The 25391-nt window shown below is 41.1% G+C and overlaps 1 protein-coding gene across 1 annotated transcript in view; it reads right to left on the reverse strand.

Annotated features, from left to right (window-relative positions):
• LOC109377288 (sodium/potassium/calcium exchanger 2) overlaps nucleotides 1-25391 on the reverse strand; it is a 93585-nt gene that overhangs the window by 53781 nt on the left and 14413 nt on the right. The window contains exon 3 of the mRNA XM_019633614.1: nucleotides 10382-10432. Within this exon, the coding sequence (XP_019489159.1) occupies nucleotides 10382-10432 (51 nt within the window). The remainder of the gene's footprint in view (nucleotides 1-10381; nucleotides 10433-25391) is intronic.

The following is a 25391-nucleotide window of genomic DNA, read 5'->3' on the forward strand; positions in this document are numbered from 1 at the left end:
GTTAAAGCTGTGATTAAGTTTCCGAAGTTTAATGGTGTTTACAGTTAATGTTTGTCTGTTTTGAGACCTCATTATTATTTTTTTAAAGATAATCCAATCAAGGTCAGGCAAAATTGGAATTTTACAAACCAAAAAACTCGCAGCAGGTATCAGATGGGAGCAAATGCTGCTTCAGCAAAAGGGCCAATTTACTGACCTTAGCTGAGGCCAACACTGCGTGAGAGCTAATGCTCTTTATCCCTTTAGGTCACCTGCTTTATTATTTTAGGAACTTAATTTTCTGAACAATTCTATCTCATCTACACAGATACAAATGGCTCACACACAGGAATTCTCAAAGGGGTTTGTCTGATCTCAGCTTTGGAGTTCTGAGCCAGGTAGGGGCTGCCAGATAAAAGGTTTGAATGAATGTCTTCCTCTTGTTCCCATCCCTTGCACCCTGTGGATAGCTAAGAGAGACATGAATAAAGAGTCACTTTACTAAGGCAGGACTCAGATCCCAAGACTTACTAACATCTAGTTCCATTACCACCTAGTGGGTGGAAACAATCTCTTCAGAGTCAGTTTATCAAAGCCCATATGTTGGGTATGTCTCTCTGCAAATGGGTTGTGACATTAATCTATTCATTTGGGCAGAGTTTTGATTTGTTCATGGCACCTGGAAAATAGTAGGTGCTCAATAAGTATGTGTTGAATGGTTACTTTGACTTACATATAAAAAACAGAACTTAACAAAATAGTTTTCTTATGAGGAGTCTACATATTACCCAGTTATTTATCATGATGCAAAGTGAGACTTTAGATTCGGCTCACATTTATTCAGTAGCAGCCGCTATTTCATGTACATACGTCATCTCCTGTCACCTGGATTTCATGTGTCTGCAAATTGTCAGTTAATTTGAGTCTCCCTTTTCTTTCTCTCTCTTTTTTTTTGAATCCTCCACTTTGCATTGCAAAACTTATCCCTGTAAATCTCACTGAAAACGTGGGTTTGCAACAGAAGTGCCAACACATGCTGAGAGTTCTTAACTAAATGGGACTGAGGCTTAGTGGCCCATGACTGAAATGAGATGATTCAGTTCATTTCAGATTTAATCAAAATAGAAACTTACCATGCTTAATTGAACATGCCAGCCTCCTGGTAAAACAGATTCCCTTTTTTTTTTAAAGAGAAAGCTTCATGGGGGTGGAAAATTGTATTATTAATTTATAATAACAGTACTCAAATATGACTGATGAAGGCAACTTAACATTTTCAGCTCTAGAGACGTCAGAAATAGACAAAGAGAAGCATCCGCATTTTGCCTTGTGCTGCCACTTAACGCCTTCTATATATGCAATGTGGCAAAAATCCGCCTTTACTTGCCAGGTCCAATCTTTCTGCTTTTACTGCTGACAGTATAGATCACGAAAATAAGATGCAATGAAGTTGAAAATCTGGATGTATTCTAATTAGAAGACTTCCTTGGTCCTGGTTTTCAGGAAGACCGTGGGTTTGTCCACACAGCTGGTTTGGTCTTTCCGACAGAGCTGATGCTGGTTACTAGATGGTTAGTCTGGTTACGCACATTTACTAGGCTGCTGTCTTCCTAAGATCCAGCCCCAGGGAGATAGTTTTACGAATACATCTCTAAGAAAGTAATGCAATTAATAACTGGCGAGTTAAGTACATGTGTTTTTTGGATAAGGCCCAGTCTTAGGAAGAGCAATTTGTTCCCAAGAGCCCAGGAAAATCCTCTGGTTATGGAAAGTTGGACTGAATGAGGTAAAGCATAAACCTGGAATGAATGAAACATATCATGGTACTGGAAATGGTGTCTGTGCACAACAGAGCTCCTGCTTTGGTGACGGGAAGGTAGAAAGTTAACATGCAGTGTACTTCTCAGACTTTCTGCAGGGATATCAATGATCTTCAGGTAAGAAAGACACATGTGGAAATTGGGTATTCTGTGTAGGAGGAACAGCCTTGTCATTTAATTCAGAGGGGATAAGACTTCCATTCTAACTGCACCCTAGCTTGAACTCAACTTGGGTAAAAGTTGAGGTTTTTGAAACAAGTACATTAGAGGGTAGTTACATTACAAAGGTTGATCTGCTTTGTAGTGAAGTCAGTTTGACTCTCTGTTCAAAAGACTTACTTAAACTTGCTTGAGGTTCTTGGATTCACTGTGGGAGTGTAAACAGTACAATTCCTTTGGAGGGCAATTTGGCAATATCTTTCAAAATTTGAAATGTGTATATCTTTTCATCTAGTATTTCTATTTCTAGGAATTGACTAGATAGATATACACATATAGCCTACTCACTGGCGTTTACTATATGGATAAAGAAGATGCTCATTGAGTGTTGTATTAACTAGATAAACAAAAATGGAACTATTCCAAATGTTGGTCCACAGGGCACTGTTGAACCCACCATGGAAAAGCCAGGCAGTGGAGCACTATGCAGCTGCTAAAAGGAATGAGGGAAGTCTAGCAGTGCTGATATGTCTCCAAGATATATTAATAAACAAAAGTCAGGTACAGAATACTGTATAGAAAAAAGAGAATATGTTAAAAAACTGATAAAAGTGGTTAATGCTAAGGAACTAATGGAATCTGGGGTGAAAGGAAGACTCACTTGTATTGTCATTCCTTATGTAGTGTTTGCTTTTCATCTCTGTAGGCATGTAATGTTTTTAAAATAAAAATGAACAGTTAATTTGCAATTTCAAATTTCTACTGTGCTAAAAGTTTGGATTTGTAACTAAAAGGGAACATGGCTTTCTTTTCTTTTAAAGGTGTGTTTCACAGGGACTATCTAATGAATTTTTTACTAATATATAACCATACTAATAAAGAGTTTGTTTTTGAACTGGATCAAATAATATACAACCCTTTTATTTCAGAAGCTGTAGCCCAGGAATCTACCTATCATAATCTTTACCCAAATGCAAGATCAAGTTGTCAGAACGCTTAATCTTAAAAGTAGACTGCAAACCAATGTCTGCCATGACATTTAATAAGGGGCACCAGGACAGAATCTTGGACATGGGATTAGAAGGGGCATCAAGGTGTCCATTATCCGAACACTCTTCTGAATGGCGGCTTCCTTGGCTTCTCCAGTTAAGGGGGACACACTCCCTCCTGAGGCAGGCATCTTTGGCTGTAGGAACGGTCTCCCTACGCTGGGCTGAACTCTCTCTCCCCGAACTGAGGAAAACTGATTTCCTTCCCCATCCTTTTCTACACCCAGCTGGAGTTATGGGGGCTCCCCAGAGCTCCTCCCCCCTGGAAAGACAGACCCTACTTTATCACTGCAAACTGTCTAATGGGCCAATCCCAAGTAAGAACTACTAAAGCATTGTTAGGTTGTTCCCATTCCATGTTTCATCCTTGTCCACGTCAGCCAGAGCCTCTGGGTCATCCATCACTATCCAGACTATTTCCGTGTGGATCTGGAAGTCCCTGACCCGACTCTGTCTCCCACCCCTGCCGTCAGTAAATCTGTCTCCATGTCCTTAACCTCCTCTCTGAATATCCCCTTGGCCTTTTTGCTCCAACTGAAACTTGGCTATTTCCTTATGGCCCATTTTCTCCCGTGGCCCTTCAAAGCGACAGCTTCCTGTCTCTCCAAATGCCCCACGTTCTATCCCCCCTTCCTCACTACATCTGGACCATTTCCCCTCCTTGCTTTGAAGCACAAGCCAATAACCTCTACCACCTCTACTCTGACTGACTTCCTTTCCACCCTGCTTGCATTCCTGAAGATATCAGAACCCAGGTCACTATTTTCCTTTCCACCATTACTTCTGTCACCATCCTTGGTCACTTTCCATGGGTGAGTCCTGAAACACCTGGCTCCTCACCATCCTAACCTACTCACTCCCAGCTACCTTTTCCTCCAGCTTACCTTATCCACCCACTACTGCAGTCAGACCCTAGACTTCCTCTTCATTAGCAATAACTGTACCACTCCCAAACTCCTGATTTGAAGCATCCCACTTTCTATCACCCTTTATCTGCTTACCACAATTCTTTGGTTTCTTTGGTTGATTCATCAATACTATCACCTTTTCACTGCCTTCCTTTGGAATAGTTCTTCTCTTGGCTTCCGGGATGCCATTCTCTCCTGGTTCTCTGCCCACCCCAGTCTCCTAGGATGCCCCCTTCTCTAGAGTCTTCCCAGACTCTAAACTTTGGAGCCCCTAGCATCAACCTTTGGCCTCCTCTTCTCTATTTATTAGCTAGGTATGCTTATCCAGCTCTGTAGCTTTAAATAACACCTATATTGTATGACACTCAAGTTTATATCCATAGCCCTGACCTCTCTCCCAAGCTTCAGATTCTATGTCCACTGCTTTTTGCATATCTCCATTTGGATAGCTCAGAGATATCTCAAACTTAACACGAGCTCTCAACATCCCTCACATATCTTGCTCTGTTCTCAGTCTTGCCCATCAGCATACAGTCATACAACAGTGATATTTCTCTTTCGTGGAGACATTGCATGTTGCCTATCTAATATCTATTCCCTTTTCATTTCCTAATGGCCTAATACCTAAATTATTTAGAGACAGAAAATCATCCATTTTAATAAACTACATTTCAAAGCTTCCTTGAAGGTAGATGTAGCCATGTGACTGAGTTTTGGGTAGTTTTACTGGGAAGATCTAAAAGGAAGGTTCCTTGAAAAGAAGACAAAACAGCTGGGGGGGAATCACTTTGGCTCTTCTTTCTTCCAGGAATGCACACGTGATGGCTGGAGCTCTAGCTGCAGCCTATCGGACTGTGAGGTGCCTTTGAGGTTCAAAGTCATGTACTAGGATGGAGGAGCAGAAGGATGGAAGTAGCCTGGGTCTTGGGTTATTGTGGAGCCTCCACGCCTGCCATGTACAGCCTGCCTCTGGACCTCTTTTACTTGAGAAATAAATTTCTATCTGACTTAAGCCACTGCTAATCTGGATTTTCTGCTATATACAGCTGAACTTGTCCTGCCTGATATATCAGTGTATATAATATAGTCTCATCCATTCAAGCAAGGACTAAAATATAATGTGAAGGCCACAGATAACACCGAGGATCTGTTTTAGGTCTACGTTTTCAGAGAATACATCTTCGGCAATGAAAAACACTGTTAAATGGTATTCCAAAATTCTCTTTGAAAAAGTACTGGACTATTCCACTGCAATTAAGGACATCAAATGACTTGCTGGACTAAGTGACCTGAAGGTGCTTTTGGTTCTTTGAGATAATGGGGTTTTTCAAAACTCAGCCACATGCCTAATTTAGGACGCTGTGATTCATTCATGTAAGATATTATTAGTTTCTCAGCTTGGTAAAGGGGCCGTTGGTTGCCATGAAACAGTAGCCTTAATTTCATTAAGGAAAATATCATTATAATTTTTGCCCTTAGTATTACAACAACTTTTTATATATGTTTTTTCTTATACGAATGAACAAAACTTTACTTTTTAAATAGTGGAGAAATTATTTTTCTGGAATGGCTTCTAAGTAGCAATGAGGTTAGGACAATGCATTGTAGGCAGCCTTCCCCATACCTCACTTTTTAGCAAGATATTAGTGAGAATCTCTATCTACTTACCTACTTATATGTTTCTACGAATATTGATCTCCAAAGAGCAAAAATTAGTAGTTTTTGTATAATACCTGGAGAAAAGGTACCTTCTCCTTTTAATTCATCTATTATATTGCTTAAGTTTGTTTTCTTTTGAACAAGCTCTCTATATTTTCTTTTAGAGTGATTTTGGTAAGGAAGCCAAGTTCTATTTACTGAGAATTTTCTAGAGTGACAATGGTATGAAATCTGGTTTCTGCAGATGAGAAATAAACTATGGGTTATTAACTTTAAGTAAAGCTGGAGATTGTTCTTCCAAGAATAGGCAGTATCACCCCATGAGGAGATAAAGGGAGGGCTGCCCACATTGGGGGAGCTGAGGTCACCAAAAGACTACTTCTAGAGTAACTTGTTTGCATCTCTGGAAACACCTTGTTGCAGAAGCAAATACAGTCCTTGGGAGGAGTGAAGCCCACTAGTCTATCCAATCTAGTAAAATGGCTCATACAGAGCAAGTGCTCAGTGACTGTTAAGTGAACACATTAGTATCAGATGGTCGGTACGCTAGTTGTCCTCTTGGGAAGCAGGAATGAGGCAGTGGAGCCATTGTCTCTTCTGAGAAGCCTGCCCTCATTTTGCAAGGCTCAAACAGATGCCTTCCCCTGGCTCCCCCAGACCTCAGGTCTGCCCATCCCACTGCGCATCTCTCTGCCTATGTCCCCCACGAGAGTGTGAGTTCTTTAGGAGAAGGATTATCTTTGATCTCCCTGCGCCCAGGCTAGTGCCTGGTACATACTGAATGTTGTTGGATACTGTCAGTATTAGGGAATGAGTGAATGAATGAATGAGTGGATCAAATTCTGATTGGCTTGGGGTGGGAGAGGACGTTGGGTGTGGCCCAGGGAGCTGCTCCAGTTTAGGATCTAGGGCACCAGTACAAGGGAGGGAGGGAAAGGGCCCTAAGTGCAAGAACAAATTTTGCAAACATGTCATGGTTGTTCAGGGTCCAAGAGTGAGTACATTGTTTTATTACAATAAACTCTTCACGGTAACATGTTCAAGTAGGAGTTTGTGTTTTATTCAGTAGCTCATTGGTTACTCTATGATGCCCTTATTTTTATTCTGTGGCTCAAACCTTTCCCATGATCTGGTCTCCATCAAGCCTGTTCCCCACTCCCTATACTGTAGCCAATTTGAACTGTCCAGTTCCTCATACCACCTTTACAGCAAACAACAGTGGAGCCCAGAGGGCAGGGCCTGGCTGTGCCACAGTCCTGGGTTCACGTCCTACATCCCAACTTACTGTCCGTGCATCCCAGAGCAAACTACTTTGCTTCTCTCAGTCTTAGTTTCCTCATCTTAATAAAATACTTCTTTGAGCTTAGGCTTTCTCATCTTCAATAAAATCTTCTTTGTGGGATCATTATGAGGATTAAATGACATGAACTATATAAAGCCCACAGCACTGCACCTGACAGGTGGGAGGCACCCAGGAAAGGCTGGTGTGCCCCATCCTTTCATCCCTCTCTCAGCCTGGCAGTTTGGAATTTACCACTTCTTCCTTAAGCTCACATTTACTGATGCTTTGGGGCCCAGTTCGAAGAGCACTTTCTCCACAAAATCTTCCCCCTGGTTGAAAGTAACCTTTCCTTCTCCTATAGTCTGTCACCTTTTTCTGAATACTTTGCCCCCTTTCTTCCTGGTGGCTCAGTGAATGCTGTGTTTTATTTCTCTCTCTGTCTATAAGTTCCATGGGGGAAGATTGCCCACCGTTTAGCCTAGAGTTTCCCCAAAGTACCTAGCAGAATAAGTTACATATAGTAGGTGCTAAAATAACAAACTGAATTTGTGCAGGACAATTTTTATATATTTAGGAAATCATCAATTTTTCTTAGGATGAAGGTGGCATATATAATCAGTCTTTCCATTTTATCCATTTTAGGAGGAAAAAAAATAGGCCTCATGGTAAGCAGCTGACATCACACAATGTCCAGAAAATTTCCTGGAAATAATTACAAATTGTGACTAGTCACGATTACAATAAAGCTCTGCTCAAGGGCTAGTCACATTTCTAAAAATTTGAAAAGAAATGCTTAAATGGAGGGGGGTATTTCCTGAAGGCTAGCTAGTCCGCTATTGCCCCAAGCACCTTCATCTTATTATACTTCATCTAATTATGCTTCCTTAAACTGTACAAATGGAAGTGACATAAGTCGCAGTTATTATTACTATTTTCAATGGAAGGGGAGAGGCCCTTGAGAGTTTGAAGAAGTCACACATGGCTGCTGCCAGGTCTGTGATTACTGAGCTGGTATGGAGTCTTTTAGATGGAATCCCAGAATTAGGTTTAAGCCAGGCCTGGCTTGTTACAGAGGCAGCTGCCAGGGTGTGATTTGATGTCGCCAGATGGAGATCTCCTGTTCCAAAATATCCTTTCTATGAGTATCTGAGAGGGATTGCTATGTATTCAGAAGGCTAATCTTTCAGAGGTTCCTATTGCAGGTGACAGATAACACCTTAATCAGCATTTACAAAACAGTTCCACAAAAGACTCCATGGAAGAATGGGTTCTCTGATCAAAGAAATCGGGGAAATATTGCAAACTCTATCTCTCTTTACAATTTACTATATGCTGCAGCACACAGCAGCATACTGAAGGCTCCAAGTCATATGGTAAAGAAACCGATTTAACTTAACTTAGAAGCTCTCCCACTTATTTAAGTATGATCTCAATCTTGCTTTCTTTTTTTTTCTGGGTTGTTACAAAATTCCTAGTAACATCATATGAAACTAGGAGCTCATAGAACACACTTTAAAAATGCTGCCTTAGTTACTATTAGTTATCACTGTAATGGGGATAGATGTTCAGGTAAGAAAAGGGCACAAAAGGATATACATGAAGGGATAGGAAAGTTAAGAGCAGGCCAAGAAATGTTTAAGGTGACCAGTGAGGGCCCCCAAACACAATTTCACAGTCTCGCTAAGGCCAGCCATGGTTCTCATTGCAGATAGTATTTGACTTTGTTTTCCTGCCTACAAAGCCCAGCCGTTATCAAGTACAATCATCAAACTGGAAGTAGCATTTTTACCACTTCCAATTTGTGACCTTGAACTGTCTAGTGAAGGGAGGAAAAGAAAGGGAGCACTTGGATGGCAACACTTGCTCAAATGGATGTGAAAGGAAGAAATAGGGCAACTGAGGCAACAGGGAGGCAGAAGCTGCCTTGTCAATGGGAAGCTAAGGGTGGAAGAGAAAGGACAGGATGGAGTAAAGAAAGTGAAGCGTTGTGACAGGTCAGGTAGAAGCTAAGAAACCCACCTGCCACCTGAGCCATGAAACCGAGGCTGAGGCTAGGGAGACGCCGAAAGGAGTGACCAAATTATAACGTCGGTGAGTCCCAAGCTTTGGTTTCTTTGGTTTCACCAATAAAACTCAAGTGGTCTGAAGACATGGAATAAAAAAGACCAGCGGGGACAGAGGCCTCCTTTGTTGCTCTTTCTATCCTCTCCGTGGGGGGACACTTACACCCGTAGGTAGCTTTCTGCCCTTGGGGCGCTCAATGCATTTCCCCAAGTCCTGGGCTACAATAGGGCCAAGTCTGAGATCCTAATCCTGGAGCCTGCTGCTTTAGGAGACATCGCAGTGGCTAAGTGAAAGCACGGGGATAGCAGCAGAGAAGGCCTGGGTGTTGTGCAGTCAGAGTGGGCGGGGGCTGAGAAGGGTCTTCCTCTTACCAAGGCTGTCAGATGCTCTGCCTCTTGCATGCAAAGCGACTAGGAGAACTTTGGCACACTAACTTAGAAATACGAGGAGCTGAAAAAAAGATATGCAACACATTTGGGAGTATCGCTGATGTTAAAGGATAAAATTAGCTGATTTGCCTTCTAGGGTACCTTTTGATTTCTTCCCATTATCAGTGTGAACATCATGTAAAAACCCCAAATGTTTTCATAATTTACAAATATTATTTATTATTCAAAAGGTGGAGGTTTGTGAGGGGTGAGATGGGGGATAGGGCAATAGGACAACTCCCTTTACAAGAACGCAAACATTTCAAATTCTGTTGCAGGGTGAACTTATTTCACAAAAGTGATTCTGACTGGGGCAAGGTTGTGCTCTGGGATAGTGCCTGGAATTCATTAGTCAATACATTTTAAACTAAATCTCTGCCAGGCTTCATTTACTAAGGGGAATGTTTAAAATAATATGCCCAATCTCACAGAGCATGAACCCCAATATATACAATTCTACTGGCTGGAATGGTGACCCCGGCCTCTCAGAGTAACGTTCTTAGATGAGTCAACAGGGACTGTGGGAACTAAGGACGTGAGCCTACAGACCTCTGCAGCAGAAACTGGTCTCTAGCTGGTTTGGGGTCTAGAAGTAACTTCAGATCGCTCATTCCTTTGCATCAGTCAGAATGTCACCAGAACATACCCTCCCTCCCCCACCTCTGCAAGAAGGGCATATTATAAGATGAGTGTTGGTTGGATGTGTTTCGTTATGTTGTTCTGGCATGTGGAGACAACAGTGCTGTGTGTGCTCGTGTATACATTGCTGACACCATTTCTCTGAGTGTGTTACACAACTGAGATGGTTTGGATCGTTTGAATGGAATAACATGATTACCCATGGTATTGCACGTCTCCAATTCCAAATTAACACGATGGCAAAAACTAGACAAAAATACAGAAAGAACAACAAATCACACAATGTCACTGAAGTCATGCAAAGAGGAAAAAAAAGATTAAAAAAAAAATGGGCAAGCAACAGACACCACAAATGAAAAAAAGCCAATGCATACAATTCTAAAATCATTCTTACCTTCTTCAGTCATTGTGTCATAATATTTTAGCTTTCCATATGATCCAAGTTCTACAACATCACAGTAAAAGACACAAAGATAAGGAACGAGCTGTAATGCAAGAACTTTGTTTTTACACATTCTTAATTAATCAGATTCAGAGTTATACTGTCAAATTCTGCAATCGTTAACTATATAGAGATGTGCAAACACGGGCCATGTGGCAGACAGCTTTCACGACCCATTTTTGAAAAATCACTTAAAATATATTATTCCTCTGGGGGTAGGATGTGCCCTGCATTACAGAATAGGACACAGTGATTTCAACATCTGATGACACAGAATACGTGGCAAAGATAACTTCACACCAGGGCCAGCCTGGCCCTGTCATTTTTGTAGAGGTGACACTCCAAGAGAAAGGGATGAATGAGGACAAAGTCTGGGCCCACTGAGGCTTGTAGACACTGGATTCTTGCCTTGGAGCAGCAGTCCCAGAGGTTCGTTTCACAGCTCATATGCACTAGAACCACTTCCTAAAGAGTAAGGAAGGCTACCTGGGGAAACCCAAAATGAAAAACTAGGTTCTAAACTTCACTTTAAATTTTTATCTTGCATTTTAGACAAAAAGCACTCAACACTATGGGTGCAGCATAGTGGTAGGAGTTGTGAAAGGTGCAGAGTGCTCTGGGAGGAAGAAGGAGGCATTTTCCCAGGGAAGAGACCACCTGGCTCAGACAGGTGACAAAGCAGCCACACTCCCAGATCGAGGCATCGTCTGCTGCTTGTAGACTGCAGGAGGCAGGCGGTGACCAGGCCACCAAAGGATGTAGCTGTAATGGAAACCACTGGCAGAAACCAAGCTGTTCTGAGTCAGCTGGTGGGAGGTGCAGTTTGGGTTGGGTGCGGGGAGAGAGGAGGTGGGAATGCACCACTTCTGTTTTTTTGGTTTTTTTTTTTAACTTCAATTCTAAAATACAAACTTTATTCTTGTTCATCTGAAAATTCCAGAGTGTTTTAAGCAACACTGTGAGCAGAAAAAAATACTTTTTTCTTATCGAAACAACAATCTTCCAGTAAACTTCAAGAAATTAATTAGACTCAAGAGATATTCCTGTGATTTTGCAGAGTGCTTCCATGGCTCATTCACTTGAGGGGCGATAGAAACTCTACACCAACTAATAATTGATGGGCTTGGTGTGCAAGATGAAGGATCTAGCTAAAAACACAATAATAAATCTTCTATTATATATTTATATTATACACAGTTTCTGTATTTTTTTTCATGTGCCTAAAATTTTACCTAAAGCTATTTTAATGCACCAGTACAAAATTATGCCTTGGGAAGAGAAATCACCTCATTTTTTTGTTTCTGCAAAAACCCACCTATTCTGTATTTTGTTAGATGCATGACAAAGGGTGCAAGTGCTTCAATAAGAAATTGAATTTTGTGTAAATAGCAAGAAAGTTTTTTAAAATGACTTCTGGGGATTGCCTTCAGGGGAATATAATTCTTTCTGGTATTTTAAGAACAGTAGTCTATTATATATATGATATTGTACAAGTTTGGAATTCTTAAATGATCTAAATACCTTCAAAAATATTGAACGTGTGTATGGTGGCTTTATACATCATATAATGCATTTGTGTGTGTGTGTGTGTGTGTGTATGTGTGTGTGTGTGTATGTGTGTGTGTGTGTAGACTTGCAGTAAGTTGATAAATTACAACTAATTTTTTTCTAACCTCTACTCTTTCTCTGAGGTACAGCCATAGAATAAGCAGTTGGCATTCTCTTTTATTTGCTCAGGAAACAGAGTGTGGGTGGCTCTGTGTTTGCAAAGTTGGGTGTAAACCATATTCTACACAGCGAAAATGCACCGTTGCATTTTTATGAATCTTTTTAGATGCAACCTCTCTGTATGCATACACCTGTTTTCATGTATTAATCCCAAATTGCCAAACATTGGCTTGTGGCAGATGTGATTATTCTTCACCTTGTCTCTTGTGGAACCAGGTATAAATAAATACAATCATATTGTTTAATTATTTTGTTTTTACATAGCCAAAATTAAAGCTGTTCGTATCTGACAAAGCGCCCACATTCTTATTGCTGTGAAAATGTCTGGATTGTTTTGTAGTTGCTTTCTTGGCTGGTGAATGGGACAGAGGGTCAAGAACTGGACAGACCACACCAAAAACGAGGCTAAAGATGGTGGAAGAGAAGGAAAAAGAGTAAAAAGCTGAATAACAATAGGTGAGGTAGCAACATGAAACACAGTGAAGAAGGAGGGCAAGGGAACAATATCTGTCCAGCGAAGAGAACTGTGGGTGTTGCTTACTAAAGAGAAGGCAGAGAAGACTGTGAAAGAAACCAGTCTGCTGGAACGCGGGCTTTAACACTGACTGCAATGGGATGGGGAGGCAATGAACTCAGCTCTCCAGTGCTTTCGAGTGGTCAAGGGCAGCAGCTTCGAGCTGGAACTCTCTTCCTGAACCAAGACTTCAAAGGGCTGCAGGAAGAGGGGTGTGACATGCGAGTAGCATGAACATAGCATGCATGCATAAGTAGGAACACATCATGCACCTGGCTGGTGTCCTACAGCCCATGGATGCTAATGGAAAGCGGCCTCAGCCACTGTGACCTGAGAGGCATGAGTGAAAATTCACCTCCATGGAGCCATGGCCTCCAGTCACACACTCTCCATGGAGAGCAAGCAAGGCACCTTTAGCATCATTGCATGAGGATTCAGACTGGTCCTAAACCAAGCTGAATTTGTTTGGGATAGGAGGGAGGAAGTGAGGAAGTTCAAGAAAGTGGTATTGAATACGCTCTAGTAATGCCCATTATATCATCTGAGCCAAAATCAGAATAGGAGTGAGTCACCATTGAATATCATCCTGGGTACCCCTGGTGCCTCTTCTCTATAACATTTCTCTAAGAAGCCCACAAAGCCTAAGAAAAAAATTCCAGGACCCAGTGGTTTGAGATCAGCCCATAGGCTGACTGTGAATGCTGCCTATCATGGCAACCACACTTACTTTCTTCTCATTTGGGCAGCTGGGGTCACAGGCATCCAAACTCCCAGATCTCTAGGAGGGGTAGAACCTTTCGTCATTCCTCAGTGCACTTACTTCCAGGTCTGGTCAGCAACATCACTACCTGGCTTTAAGGTACCTCTGAGTTCTTGTCCATACTTCATAATTGACAAATCAAGGGGAGGGTCTTGTCTTCAGTCTCAAAGAATCTGTGAGTAGGAACTAGTATTTTGGGCTCCTAATTTTCCTTTCTGAAGAAGGGCATGGACACAGATTTCTCCTTCTAACATTTCTCTGCTCCACCTCAGCTTTGAGGCCTGTTGCATTATCAGCTCTTTTTTTCAGCAAATCTCCCCACACAGGAGCAGCAGAAAAATGACTTGTCACATTTTAGGCCTCAAAATTCTGACATATAAAACAGAAAATAGAAGCATCTAAGCTGAGTTCATTTTACTAGAATGAAAAGCAGAGGTAGAGAAATAAGTGAGAATAAGCATTTATTACTTAAATGACTGATGGAAAAATATGATTAACTTGTTTAATATGTTTAAAGCAAAGAGCTGCTTTATTTTTGGTAGTCGTTTGAACTGCACATGAATACCTAAAAATTAAGGCTTTCCCAATACAGACAGTAGTTTCTTCGTAAAGTTGTCTAATACTTATCAAAGAGGTGTGTACAGGTACTGGATTACATCACACCCAAGGAAGGATTACTTTCAGTAGTGAATGGAAGTTAAAAACATACACTTCGACATAAAAAAAAAAGAAATGTCACCATTTGCAGCAACATGGACAGATCTAGAAGGTATTATGCTAAGTGAAATAAATCAGAGAAAGACAAATACCATATGATCTCACTTACCTGTGGAATCTAAAGAACAAAATAAACAAACATAGAAAAACAGAAACAGACTTATAGATACAGAGAATAAACTGATGGTTGCCAGAGGGGAGGCGTGTTGGGGGTGAAAAACGTGAAAAGATTAAGAAATACAAATTGGGAGTTACAAAATAGTCATGGGGATGTAAGTATGGCATAGGAAATGTAGTCAATAATGTTGCAAGAACTATGCATAGTGACAGGTGGGTATCAGACTATTTGGGGGGATCACTGCATAGATTATATCAATGTCTAACTACTATGCTGTACACCTGAAACTAATATAAAATAATACTGAATGTCAACTGTTACTGAAAAAAAATTTTTTAAAAAGCCCAAAAAACAAAAAACATGGGCTTTGAAGCTAAGGTGTAGGCTTGAACCCAAAATCTGTGACTTGGTAGCTGTGAGACTTTGAGCAAATTGTTTCACCTTTCTAAGTCTCCATGTTCTCAGCTATAAAGGGGCATAATTGTATCTCCCCCAGAAAGTTGTGGTGAAGAGTTGATGATATAATGACACCCACTAAGCAATCAATATTGGCCAGCTTCATTAGTGCAAGTACCACCAAGATGCGTGAAGGAGAACCCATGGGACATGGAGCAAGGCATTTAGAGAACATAGTATTTTACCCGGGTTTATTAAAACACATTCGACTCTACTTGTAGAGACTTTACGTAGATATTTGCTGTTCAGCAACAAAAGATATTCTGCCATGTCGGGGACAGTATTTAAAAGAAATTTCTTCATCAGTCCTGTTCTTCTACTCTCAGATCTATGGGGAAAGTCAAAACAGATCACAACCATGGGAGAAGGATGTGAAAAGTGGATGCTTTATTCATCTGACTACTAGTGTTCCAACGTGACCTTCCCTTCCAATATTTGCACACAAGCGTGTCTCTCCAATTATGTTGTCCATATGTTATAGGCACCGACTCTACTCCTCTCTAGAACCCTCCCAACAAAACCTAGAACAGTGCTTTCCTCGTATTATGTGCTCTCCTCATATTGCTTTAAAAAGTATACAAATGCATAAGCTCCCAAATGACAGTGAGGTTTAGGTCACTTTGATTTGTTGGACTTGCTGAAGTCAGGAAGACAGACAGATTTCTGCGGCTTCCTGACTGTTGACGCCATAACATCACTGTCAAGGTTAAGAGTGCTTCTCAGTGAGACAAACTAGGCAACCATTCACAGTTTGGCTCTACTACTTAGGAGCTGGGAGATCTTCTTTAAGCCTCAGTTGTCAAATGGGGACAAGGGTAATACACACCTATTCACAGGAGGGTTTATGGAGGATCAGATGAGAGCTTGTCTATAAAGCACTGGGGTGGCACAGACATCCTTAATAATGGTACTCCTCTTTATTTAACCTACAGGTCCAACATGAATATCTAAATCCTATCCAAACTCTGTCTCTGTGTGTGTGGGGGGGTACCGATGTCAATGTTTATTCTTGACATGTGCAAGGCAACAAAACCGTCTAGACTTCTTCCCTTAAACAAAAGGAAAACTGTCAAAAGAAAGGCTGCCCTAACTCCCAGAACCATGTTTTGCAGTATTAACATTTTAGCCTGAGGGTGTTTTGTTTTGTTTTAAATTTGTGAATTTATTTTTATTCTCGGGTAAAAACATTTATTTTAAAGTTTTGTGGATGGGTAGTATGAGAGTTGAGTATTGGTAATTTCCCATCCCAACCCCTACAAACATAACATTTATATTTGTAGATCTATACATTTTTTAAGTTTCTTACAGGGTATCTGGATTAATCATTTTTCTCTTTTCTTCTCATATGAAAAATTTTCATCAAAATAAACATGAATTATGAGTTAGATATTTTCTAATACAGCCCAATTTTAAGGTTTTTGTTCGATTTCATATAAAAAAATGCATGGGCTACCAAACGCCATTGCTTTCTATTCATTAAAAGGCTTTCCTTGGTCATTCTTTTATATAAAATGTTCATGCCAAGGCAAATAAGTTTTTTAACTTAAAAAAAATCTTTAAGAGATTGAAGGTAAGTAAGGGAACAACCACAAATCCTCACTTTTTACTCAAGGCAGAAGGAAAGGAATATATTAACCTTCAAATTCAAAATCTCACTCAAAAAAAGCTTTTGAAGTACTGACTCATTGTAGAAGCTCTGCTTACCATCCTGTGGGGGATTGATGTTAATGTGCTAAACTTCCCTTAAGAGGCTCCCAAATATGTATGCGTTTGCCAGGGACAATGTGTGCTAGCACATGTATGCCACACACAAGGTGTTACCAGAGATGATTTTGCCCTATGGAGTTCTTTTCATATCCGATTCTTCCAAATCTATGCTAATGAGTACTTCTTTTTCTTCTATGAGATTAAAATCTCTCAGGCTTTTGGAAGCAAGGCAAGAACTTTGCAAATAAAAAAAAAACAACCAAACTTTGTGGATAATCCTCCATTAGCAGGATTTGTGAAAACATGCATGCGTGCGCACACGCGCGCGCGCACACACACACACACACACACACACAGCTACCTCTTAGAAATTTATCACCTGGTTTTCATGCCCTCTGAAACTAGCTCATTCATGAAACAGTCATTCCTCCTTTTCAAGCTTCCTACAAACTCAGACACACTCCTTTGTTATTGCTGCTATTTTTGTCTCCCTGACTCTCCACATTATTTCCTTGTTTATACCCATCTGCTGATGTCATCCTGAGGCCTCAGCCCTCAGGAAATCTTGATGTTACATCGGTGGTCAAATCAGGAGTCAGAGATCCTCTGCATCTGGCTCAGTGCCTGGAACATAGTAGGCATTCTGATAGAGTATCAGTGACACACAGGGGCCAAGTATGTGGTTGAGCAATGTGGGCGTGGGACAATAATAGAGAGTAGTGATTAAAGAAAACTGGTCAGTGCTGCCTAAATGGGCAGCAGTCACTCAGCTCCATCTCCATGAGGGAGAGCAGAAGACACAGTGTTGCTATTGTAGATCTGATGATTCAAGGGAAGCCAGATATTTGGATCTTTATGTGAAAAATCCTGATTTTTAAATGTTGGCAGCTAATTCCAAATTAAAAAAAAATTGGGTCATATTTGGCTCATCAATTTGTAACCTCTGGTTTAAAATCAGGTTGCTTCGTCTAATTTTCGTATAAATATTAGATGAATGAAGGAATGAACAAATGAGGTCAGCTAGGCTGTTGGAACTGTGAGAGGTCCTGGTTAGGTAACACTTCTGAAGGTCAAGGACTCAGGCTCACTTTCTTGTCTCCTTACATATCTCAGCTGGTGCTCATCTCTGGCTTCAGAAAGGACTGAGTCTCATCACTTCAGGCTCCTCTGGGACCACGAAGGTGGAGCTCATGTCAGGCTAATGGCATTGCTATGATCACGAGACTAATTAATTCCATCCGTTATGCATGTGCTAGTCCAGCCAGCTCTGCCATCACACAAGCCAACAGAACTGTGTTGTTTGTTTGTTTGAAATCTTATTTTGGGGCGGAATGGAAGTGGTCCATTAGGTGAAACTGTTCCCAGTGATCTTGTAGGGAAATATCTGGATTCTGAAAATACAGTGGAAGCGTATGTAAAGTAGGTTAGGATCACAGAGGGAGGTGCCGTATAATTATATGGGAATTATCATCCTCGAACAGTGAACAATAATGGGTGGCCATTACTGTGGATCATCCAGATGGTTCATAATGAAATGCCCAAGTGAGTCCCCAGATACTGTGACTTCTTATAAACGTGTCACCTAATTTGCAGCCTTGCTCCTCTGTGGTGTTGCCTAGCAATATCAATGGTTACTGATTTCTGTCCTGTGAGGAGCTGACTCAGGCCATATTTCACTGTAATTTACATGCTCTGGATGATCAAGCAAGAAAAATGGGACCTCGGTGTGCTGTTCTGCTGCTTTCCATTTGAGGTGGGTTGGGGGAGTGGGTGGGGGAGGGCACAGGCTAGAGCAAGCAGGTTTCCGGAAAGGATTTTTAAAGAAAAACAATGAGCAACCTAGGCAAGAGAATCAACCAAAACAGTGAGGTTGGAAAAGGATTTCCTGGGCTTTTACATGTATCCTTTTAATTGTGTAACTAAAAACCTCAAGAACCATCTTAAGATAATTTTAAACACTGATATTTCAAAATGTTTTGTTTTTTCTTTTCTTTTTTCTAAAGGAGCAGAGAAAAACAAGTGATGATATGGCATGACAGCTCCATCATCTGTAGCTTGGAGCCCAGCAGGCCTTAACTTCACAACTGGGACAGCCACTTACTAGTCATGAGCAAGTTATCTAACCTCTCTTATACACAGTTCCTATACTTACATTAAATGGGAACAGTAATAGATGTCTTGTAGGGTTATGGTGAAAATTACAGGGACTTAACATAATTGGTACACAAAATGCATTAAATATATGGTAGGTATTATTATTATTATTTTTTTAAAGAGTGCCTAGCAAATTCTACTAGATTTTTTTTTTTAAGATTTTTATTGGGGACTTGCGGGGATGGGAACAGTCCTGGGGAATTAGGGGAAGGGGAACAGACAAGTTGCTGTCCTTTTGTTCTTCAGTCTAGTTGTGGAGGACGTTGCTTCACTGGCCCAAGTTGGCACCATTATTGCGCTCTTCCCAGGCGAGGCAGATCAGTCGCCGGCTTCTGGACGGCCACTCACTGTGGCTGCTGGCCGCTCACGCTGGCTGCTGGCTACATATGGTAGCCCATGGCAACCCACTGCCACAGGGGCTGCAGCCTCCACCGTTGCCGGCGACTCATAGCAGCCCAGCTCCAAGTTGAGCTGTTGCTCAGCATCTTAGCTATGGAGGGCAGTGTCACTGGCCCTCATATGTGGGATCCGAACCGGGGCACTCTGGCGTCCCCAGCCAGTTCTTAACCACTGCGCCACTTGGCCGGTCCTATGGTAGGTATTATTAATGGCTTTAAAGCATCTCCTGGTTTTCCTTCAAATAAATGAGGAAGCTACCATAGATAGCATTCTTCTGACCTTCACAAAGTTGGAGTGAACCTGGTATCAGGAGGCCTTATCACCATGATGCTGAATGAGGAGATCTTGTACCACAGTCTAAGTTTGGGAGCCAAGTGATATGGGTTCTAATCCAGATTTTCCTTATTAGCTATGTGACTTTGTAGTAGGATACTCAGCCTTTCAAAGCCTTAGTTTCCTCAACTGTAAAATGGGGCTAATTCTAGTACTCCCTTACTGTGTTGTTGTAAGGGGTTTTATGTGATGAATGAAACACTGGAAGTGCTCAATATATGTCAGACATTGTTCTATGACTGTGCCAAGCCCAGTGTGTGATGAGTGCCCAGGATGACATAATAAGTCACAATAAGTGATCACCCAGGATTAGAACCTTATTCTAACTTCTTTTTACAAGTTTGTATTGGAGGAACAAAAGGTTAAGGGAGAAGAATGATAAAAATAGTGACTACGTCATGCCAAAGAAAGTTGATGAATGCTATATATTCTTTTGTATTATCTGACATCAGGTACAAGGAGATTGTTGGCATTGTTTAAGAATGTACAACCTGGGGACTGGCCGAGTGGCTCAGTTGGTTAAGAGTTGGCTTGGGAGCACGAGCTCTGAGCAGCAGGGCTGCCAGTTTGGTTCCCACATGGGCCAATGATGCTGTACCCTCTATAGCTAAGATTGTGAACAACAGCTCGACCTGGAGCTAGGCTGCCGTGAGTGGCTGGCGACAGCATAGACTGTAGCCCCTGCTGCAGTGGGCTGCTGTGAGCTACCGTGAGTGGCTGGCAGCCGGTGAGAGCTGCTGCAAGCTGCCGTAAGCAGCCATCCAATGGCCTGAGACTGACTGCCTCAGCCGGGACGAGCGAAATGATCGTATCAACATGAGCCAGTGAAGTGGTGTCCTCCACAACTAAACTGAAGAACAAAAGGACAGCAACTTGTCTGTTCCCGTTTCCCAGTTCCCCAACGCTGTTACCCCTCTCCCAATTCCCCAATAAAATCTTAAAAAAAAAGAATGTACAACCCAGGGAAAGAGATAATATAAAGATCTTTAAGTTCTTATTTTCAAAAGGAAAGCTCAAAGGTAACTCCAGCTGTTTGGGGAAGTGATATTGTCCAGTGGTTAAGAGAGTGAGTTCTGGGGTCCAAATCTAGATTTGAACCTGAACCTGATCCTATCAATTACTACCCGGTGTCCTTGAACAAATTATTAACTACTCTAACTTTCAGTGTCCTTATCTGTAAAATGGTTATAAATAGAAGATGTTATAATAAAATAAGATTATAATACAACAGAGTCATAGGATTGATGTGAAACTTGCATGAGCTAATCTATATAAAATGCTTAGCACAGTGTCTGGCACACAGTAAGTATTCAATAAATGTTAGTTATTCCAGTTGTCATTATTATTGCTTTCATGGGTATCAATTGAGAGCTCTGGATGAATATTCAATATTTTTTTCTGGTCTGTTCTTTTTCAGCTGGAGTTTCCAGGGAGAAAATGATACGGTCGAACATGTTGAAAGAATATGGTTTGAATAGCAAAGAACATAGACTATCAGATACCATCCGTCCAACTTTTGGAATTTATTTCTTATTTTAGAAAATCTGTTTGAGTTCAAATAGCAAGTTTCTAAAACATGTTCCTAATAATTTGTGTGTGTGTGTGTGGGGGGGGGCGGGGAGTAGGGGGCTAGGAAGCTAACATTTTCACTAATGACATCTTCTAACATCTTGGGTACATTTTTGCATCTCTGTAAATTGAAAGATTATGTTTACAAAATCAAACAGAAGGTACTTTCTGATAAAGTCATCAAATTTGGGGTGGAGAATTCAAACATATTTATTACAAAGTCTTAAAAGTGGCCAAATATTTTATTCTCTTCCCCTGCTCAGCCCTCCCACCCCACCCCACCCTGCCTTTTTAAGAACTTACATGGCGGTGCATACAGATAGACGCACTGTCTCCTTTCCTAGATGGAGCTTGGTTATAGTACATGTGACTAAGATCCACATTACCTACAGTAATGCTGATGCTTCTATAAGCTACACCTACAACTCAACCAGTCAGGAAGCTCTATAAGTTCTACCCTGAAACATCATGAATTCTGTCTTTTCTGTTCCATTCCCACTGCGCCTGCCTTACTCAAAGGCCTTGCAAAGGCTACTGCAGTAGTCTCATTTGAACTCTGTTTCCTGATCTTTCTTACCACCTACTCTCTACTCCCAGTACCTGTCACCTATCTTTCACACTGTTAACAGGGTAAGCCTTCCAAAACACAAACTGAAAATACATCTCTAAATCCCCCCCACGCTCTCTTTTTGTGTTGGAATTTTATTAGCTCTCCTATTTAATCACTTAGAAGCCAGTTTTGAGGTTCCCTCCTGGGGGCAGCATTCCTGAATGTCCCCCACTCCTAGTGTAAGTCCCTTCCTCCTGAGTGTCTGTTCCAAGCACACACTTCTGCTGTATGCTCATCAAGGCATCTTCACCTATTTGCTTTCTGCCCTTTAGGGCGAGGGATCAAGTATACATTTTGTTAATCCCAGCACCCAGCAGAGCTGCCGGCACTCTTCAGGTGATTAAATGCTGCTGAATTGAATTAAATCTCAATTTAATAGTGCTGTGTTAATCTCCTTCGGCATAGTTGCCTGCAGTACTGATAGGTATGATTCCTTCCATTTTAGTGTTCTAACTGCAGTTTCAAATATTGTCCTCAGTCTCTCCATGGGGAGGGAGTGTGTAAAGGGAAAATCTATGTGGTCTAAACTCTTGGAACCATTTCACTGCTTCTGTAAAGCAGGAGAATTTATATCATGCAAAAGCACCATCAGGAGAGTCCTCGGAGCACAGGAAACAAAATGGCAGCTATAGCTTAGAAATGGTGATGAAAAAAAAACCACTGGTGCACAGAATGGATGCAGCCTGCTGGCTAAAGAATAATTTGGATGTTCTCCTGAATCCCATCTTGTGGCCTGGCTGGATTTAGTCGCTTTTGCCAGGCAGAGAGAATCAGTGCTAAATTATATCCAGCCATTGGGTTGGCACAGCTGTTTCAACCTCCGATGCACTGAGCATCAAACAATATCAGAAAAGCATACAGGAAAAGTGTCCTAGGAGAGGGGAGGAAAAACAATAAAATGAAAAAAAAAAAAAGGAAAAAAACCCTCCAGCCTTCCCAGGGTGGCTAAAAAGGTAAGGAATAAAGACAGACATATGAGAAGGCAAGAGAATTTGAGAACAGAATGAAACTGCGGAAAAACATACTGAAAGATAAAAAGGAAACTAATGCCACTGATGTGGAAGAAATTCAAAGTAAAAACTATTCTTATAATTATGTATTATTCTATACTTGAGCATTGTCCAGGATGTCATTTTACTGAATATGTGGATCCCTACCACAATAGAAACAATCACCCCAAATTATGAAGAATTTAAAAGGTCAAATTTAAAGTGGAATGAATGTTCATGCAATCCTCTAAATTTCATTTGTTTTAAGTGTAAATCCATTTACCATTACACCTACATAAATATCATATTGTATAAAGTGGGACTATACAAGTGAGTTTAAAATCCAGGATGCAAAGATATGGTAGAAGATTAAGATATCTTTCACAAATAGCCCATTATGCACCTTAGATTAAATAGCAAATGCCTGCCAGTGAACCAGAGATCTGATGATGTAGGAAGACAGAGCCTTATAAGTATACAAATGGTGGCCCAAAGATGTTTTGGCAGAATTTAAAAATTAGTGCAGTAATTGCTTTTCCAGATTTTTATCAATATGTTGGGAAGAGGATTTTTATTTTATTTATTTTATTTTTTAGTTGCCCAACATCTTAAAGCTATGGATGCCAGATGAAATCGATACTTTTTGGAAGGAAATGAGTTAAGTACCATGTCATACAGATTTTCTTCTCATTGCACAAAGGACGAAAGAACTTTGTAAATACAGAAACTATAATTATACAGCTTCAGGATAACTTCTGCTCAACTGAAAGCAGTTTGCCAAAAAACCCAGTTCCTATGTTATCTTATAGACAGGTATAGCAGATCTAAAAAACTGGCACATGGTGAATAAATAAGACTTATTTTTGAGGGAAAATATAGAAAAGATAATTTAATGACTTTCTACTGAACCACTGGAAACTGCCTAAAAATATGATGGTTGCAAGAAAAACAACAATAACTGAAGACATTTTTTTTTTAGTTGAGCCATCCTGCCACCTGTTGGCAGCTCAGCTCAGGCTGGGACTCGAACCGCTGTTGCTCAGAGCTCACAGTCTTGAGCGAGTTCTTAACCAACTGAGCCACTAGGCCAGCCCTAACTGAAAGCAATTTATTTGGCAAATACCTACATAGAAATAGCGAGGTGCCAGGACTGTTCTACGTGTTCTGCTAATAGCACTCCACTGAATACACTTAACAGCCCTAAAAGATACATGCTATATCTTCCCTGCTTTACATGAGGGGGAAGCTGAGTTGGAGAGAAGTTAACTTGCTCAAAAGGTCAAACAGCTATTAAGTGGGAGAGCCAAGATTTGAATCAAGATGGCCAGCCGACTCCACAGTATGTCCGCCTAACAACTCATTGTCCTCTTCCTCCCATGAGTCTGGTGGGAAGAGGCCACCATGAACATACCCAACAGGGGTGAGAGCCCATCTAAATAGGCATACTGCGCAATGCTGCCCTTAAGCTCCAAGGCTCAGCCCCTCACCTTCTAATCCTCGCCAGCATGAAAAAGATGGGGAACAGTCCTGATGTCAGGAAAAGAGTAACTTTTTCTAGATAGGAAACTGCATGGCCTATTGTGTCCTGAATGGAAATATGATACAGGGAAAGGAAGATGAATAACTGGATAAAGCATTTTATTTTTCAGAAATGGCAGAGATGAATTTTCGTCATAAATAGTATTCTAGCATGAGATTGACTCACCATGGTTTTTAACTCCTGCCAATGATGGTTGTTCTGGCCTTAAGGCGTTAGGGTTGAAGCAAAGCTGCATTAGCTATTGGTTATTTGGGATTCAGTTCTAGTATCCTGGGAGAGTCAGAAATCACCACCACAGAACTAGCTGCATTGGCTATTGCATTTCTGAAACTCAACAATAGCATTTAAACTGGTTTTCAGAAAGCTAACTCATCTAATGTTCTGGCTAATGTTCCCCCAGAGACTTATCTACAGTGGGGTTCCCCATGGGGTGATTACTTACATCAGCTTGCAATAGGAATGTATTTTGTGAATGAATGAATATGTGAATTCCTGCACAATACTAAGAAACCAATCCCATGTAGACCCATAAGCTTTATATAAACAGCAATGCGGCTTGACTCCTTACAAGTGTGAGAGTATGAGTGTGTGCACATGAACACGTTCGTGTGTGTGTGTGTGTGTGTGTGTGTGTGTGTGTGTATCATAGTCTCATCTGAGCTCCAAGATAACCAGTAAAGGACAGTTTGGTGTGGGTGAGGGATTCTATTTTAATGGCTGAGGTGAAGGGGCCAGAGTTGGTGGATCTGATACTGTAAGGTTGGGAGAGAAATGGACCCTGACAACAGCTTGGGAGTTTGTGTTTACACCATGGTCCACATTCAAAGGTGAGTGCACAGTGCAAATCCCAGAGGCAAGAGTAAAACCAGGAAGAGCTTTGGCTACTATCAGAGGAAAATGTCTCATAACTGAATGCAAGTCATCCAACCTGCACTTATTAAGTGAGGCCCTGCTTATATATTCAATAAGCAGGTGTATCTTTAGTGTTTCATTTGGGAGAAAATGCCTTGGAATGCTCTCGTCTCACAGATGATATTTATATATCAACATACATTAGAATGGGCAGTTGCTGGTAGTGCTTTTTCACCTCCAATGATCGCCCCCATCCTTTGGTGCCTGTGACAGCTGCTTTCTATCTCTGGGAACTGAGTCCTCCCCGCTGAAGGAATTTTAACTGCATCTTTTGTGTTATGTGGTAAGTTCAAGGAACAAAGATGGAGCTGTAGCTTTGCGGATGCTCCTTTGTGTTTTCCCTTCTTCAGGCTATGTTTATACTCAAATGCCATCAAAATCATTTTTTGGCCACATGTCTTTGTGATCTTTACTTCAAAGCAAATGAGAGAGCACGAGAGAGCGACAGAGTGACAG

Source organism: Hipposideros armiger, unplaced genomic scaffold (genome assembly GCF_001890085.2).
Source record: "Hipposideros armiger isolate ML-2016 unplaced genomic scaffold, ASM189008v1 scaffold_1357, whole genome shotgun sequence".
NCBI classification, from domain to species: Eukaryota; Metazoa; Chordata; class Mammalia; order Chiroptera; family Hipposideridae; genus Hipposideros; species Hipposideros armiger.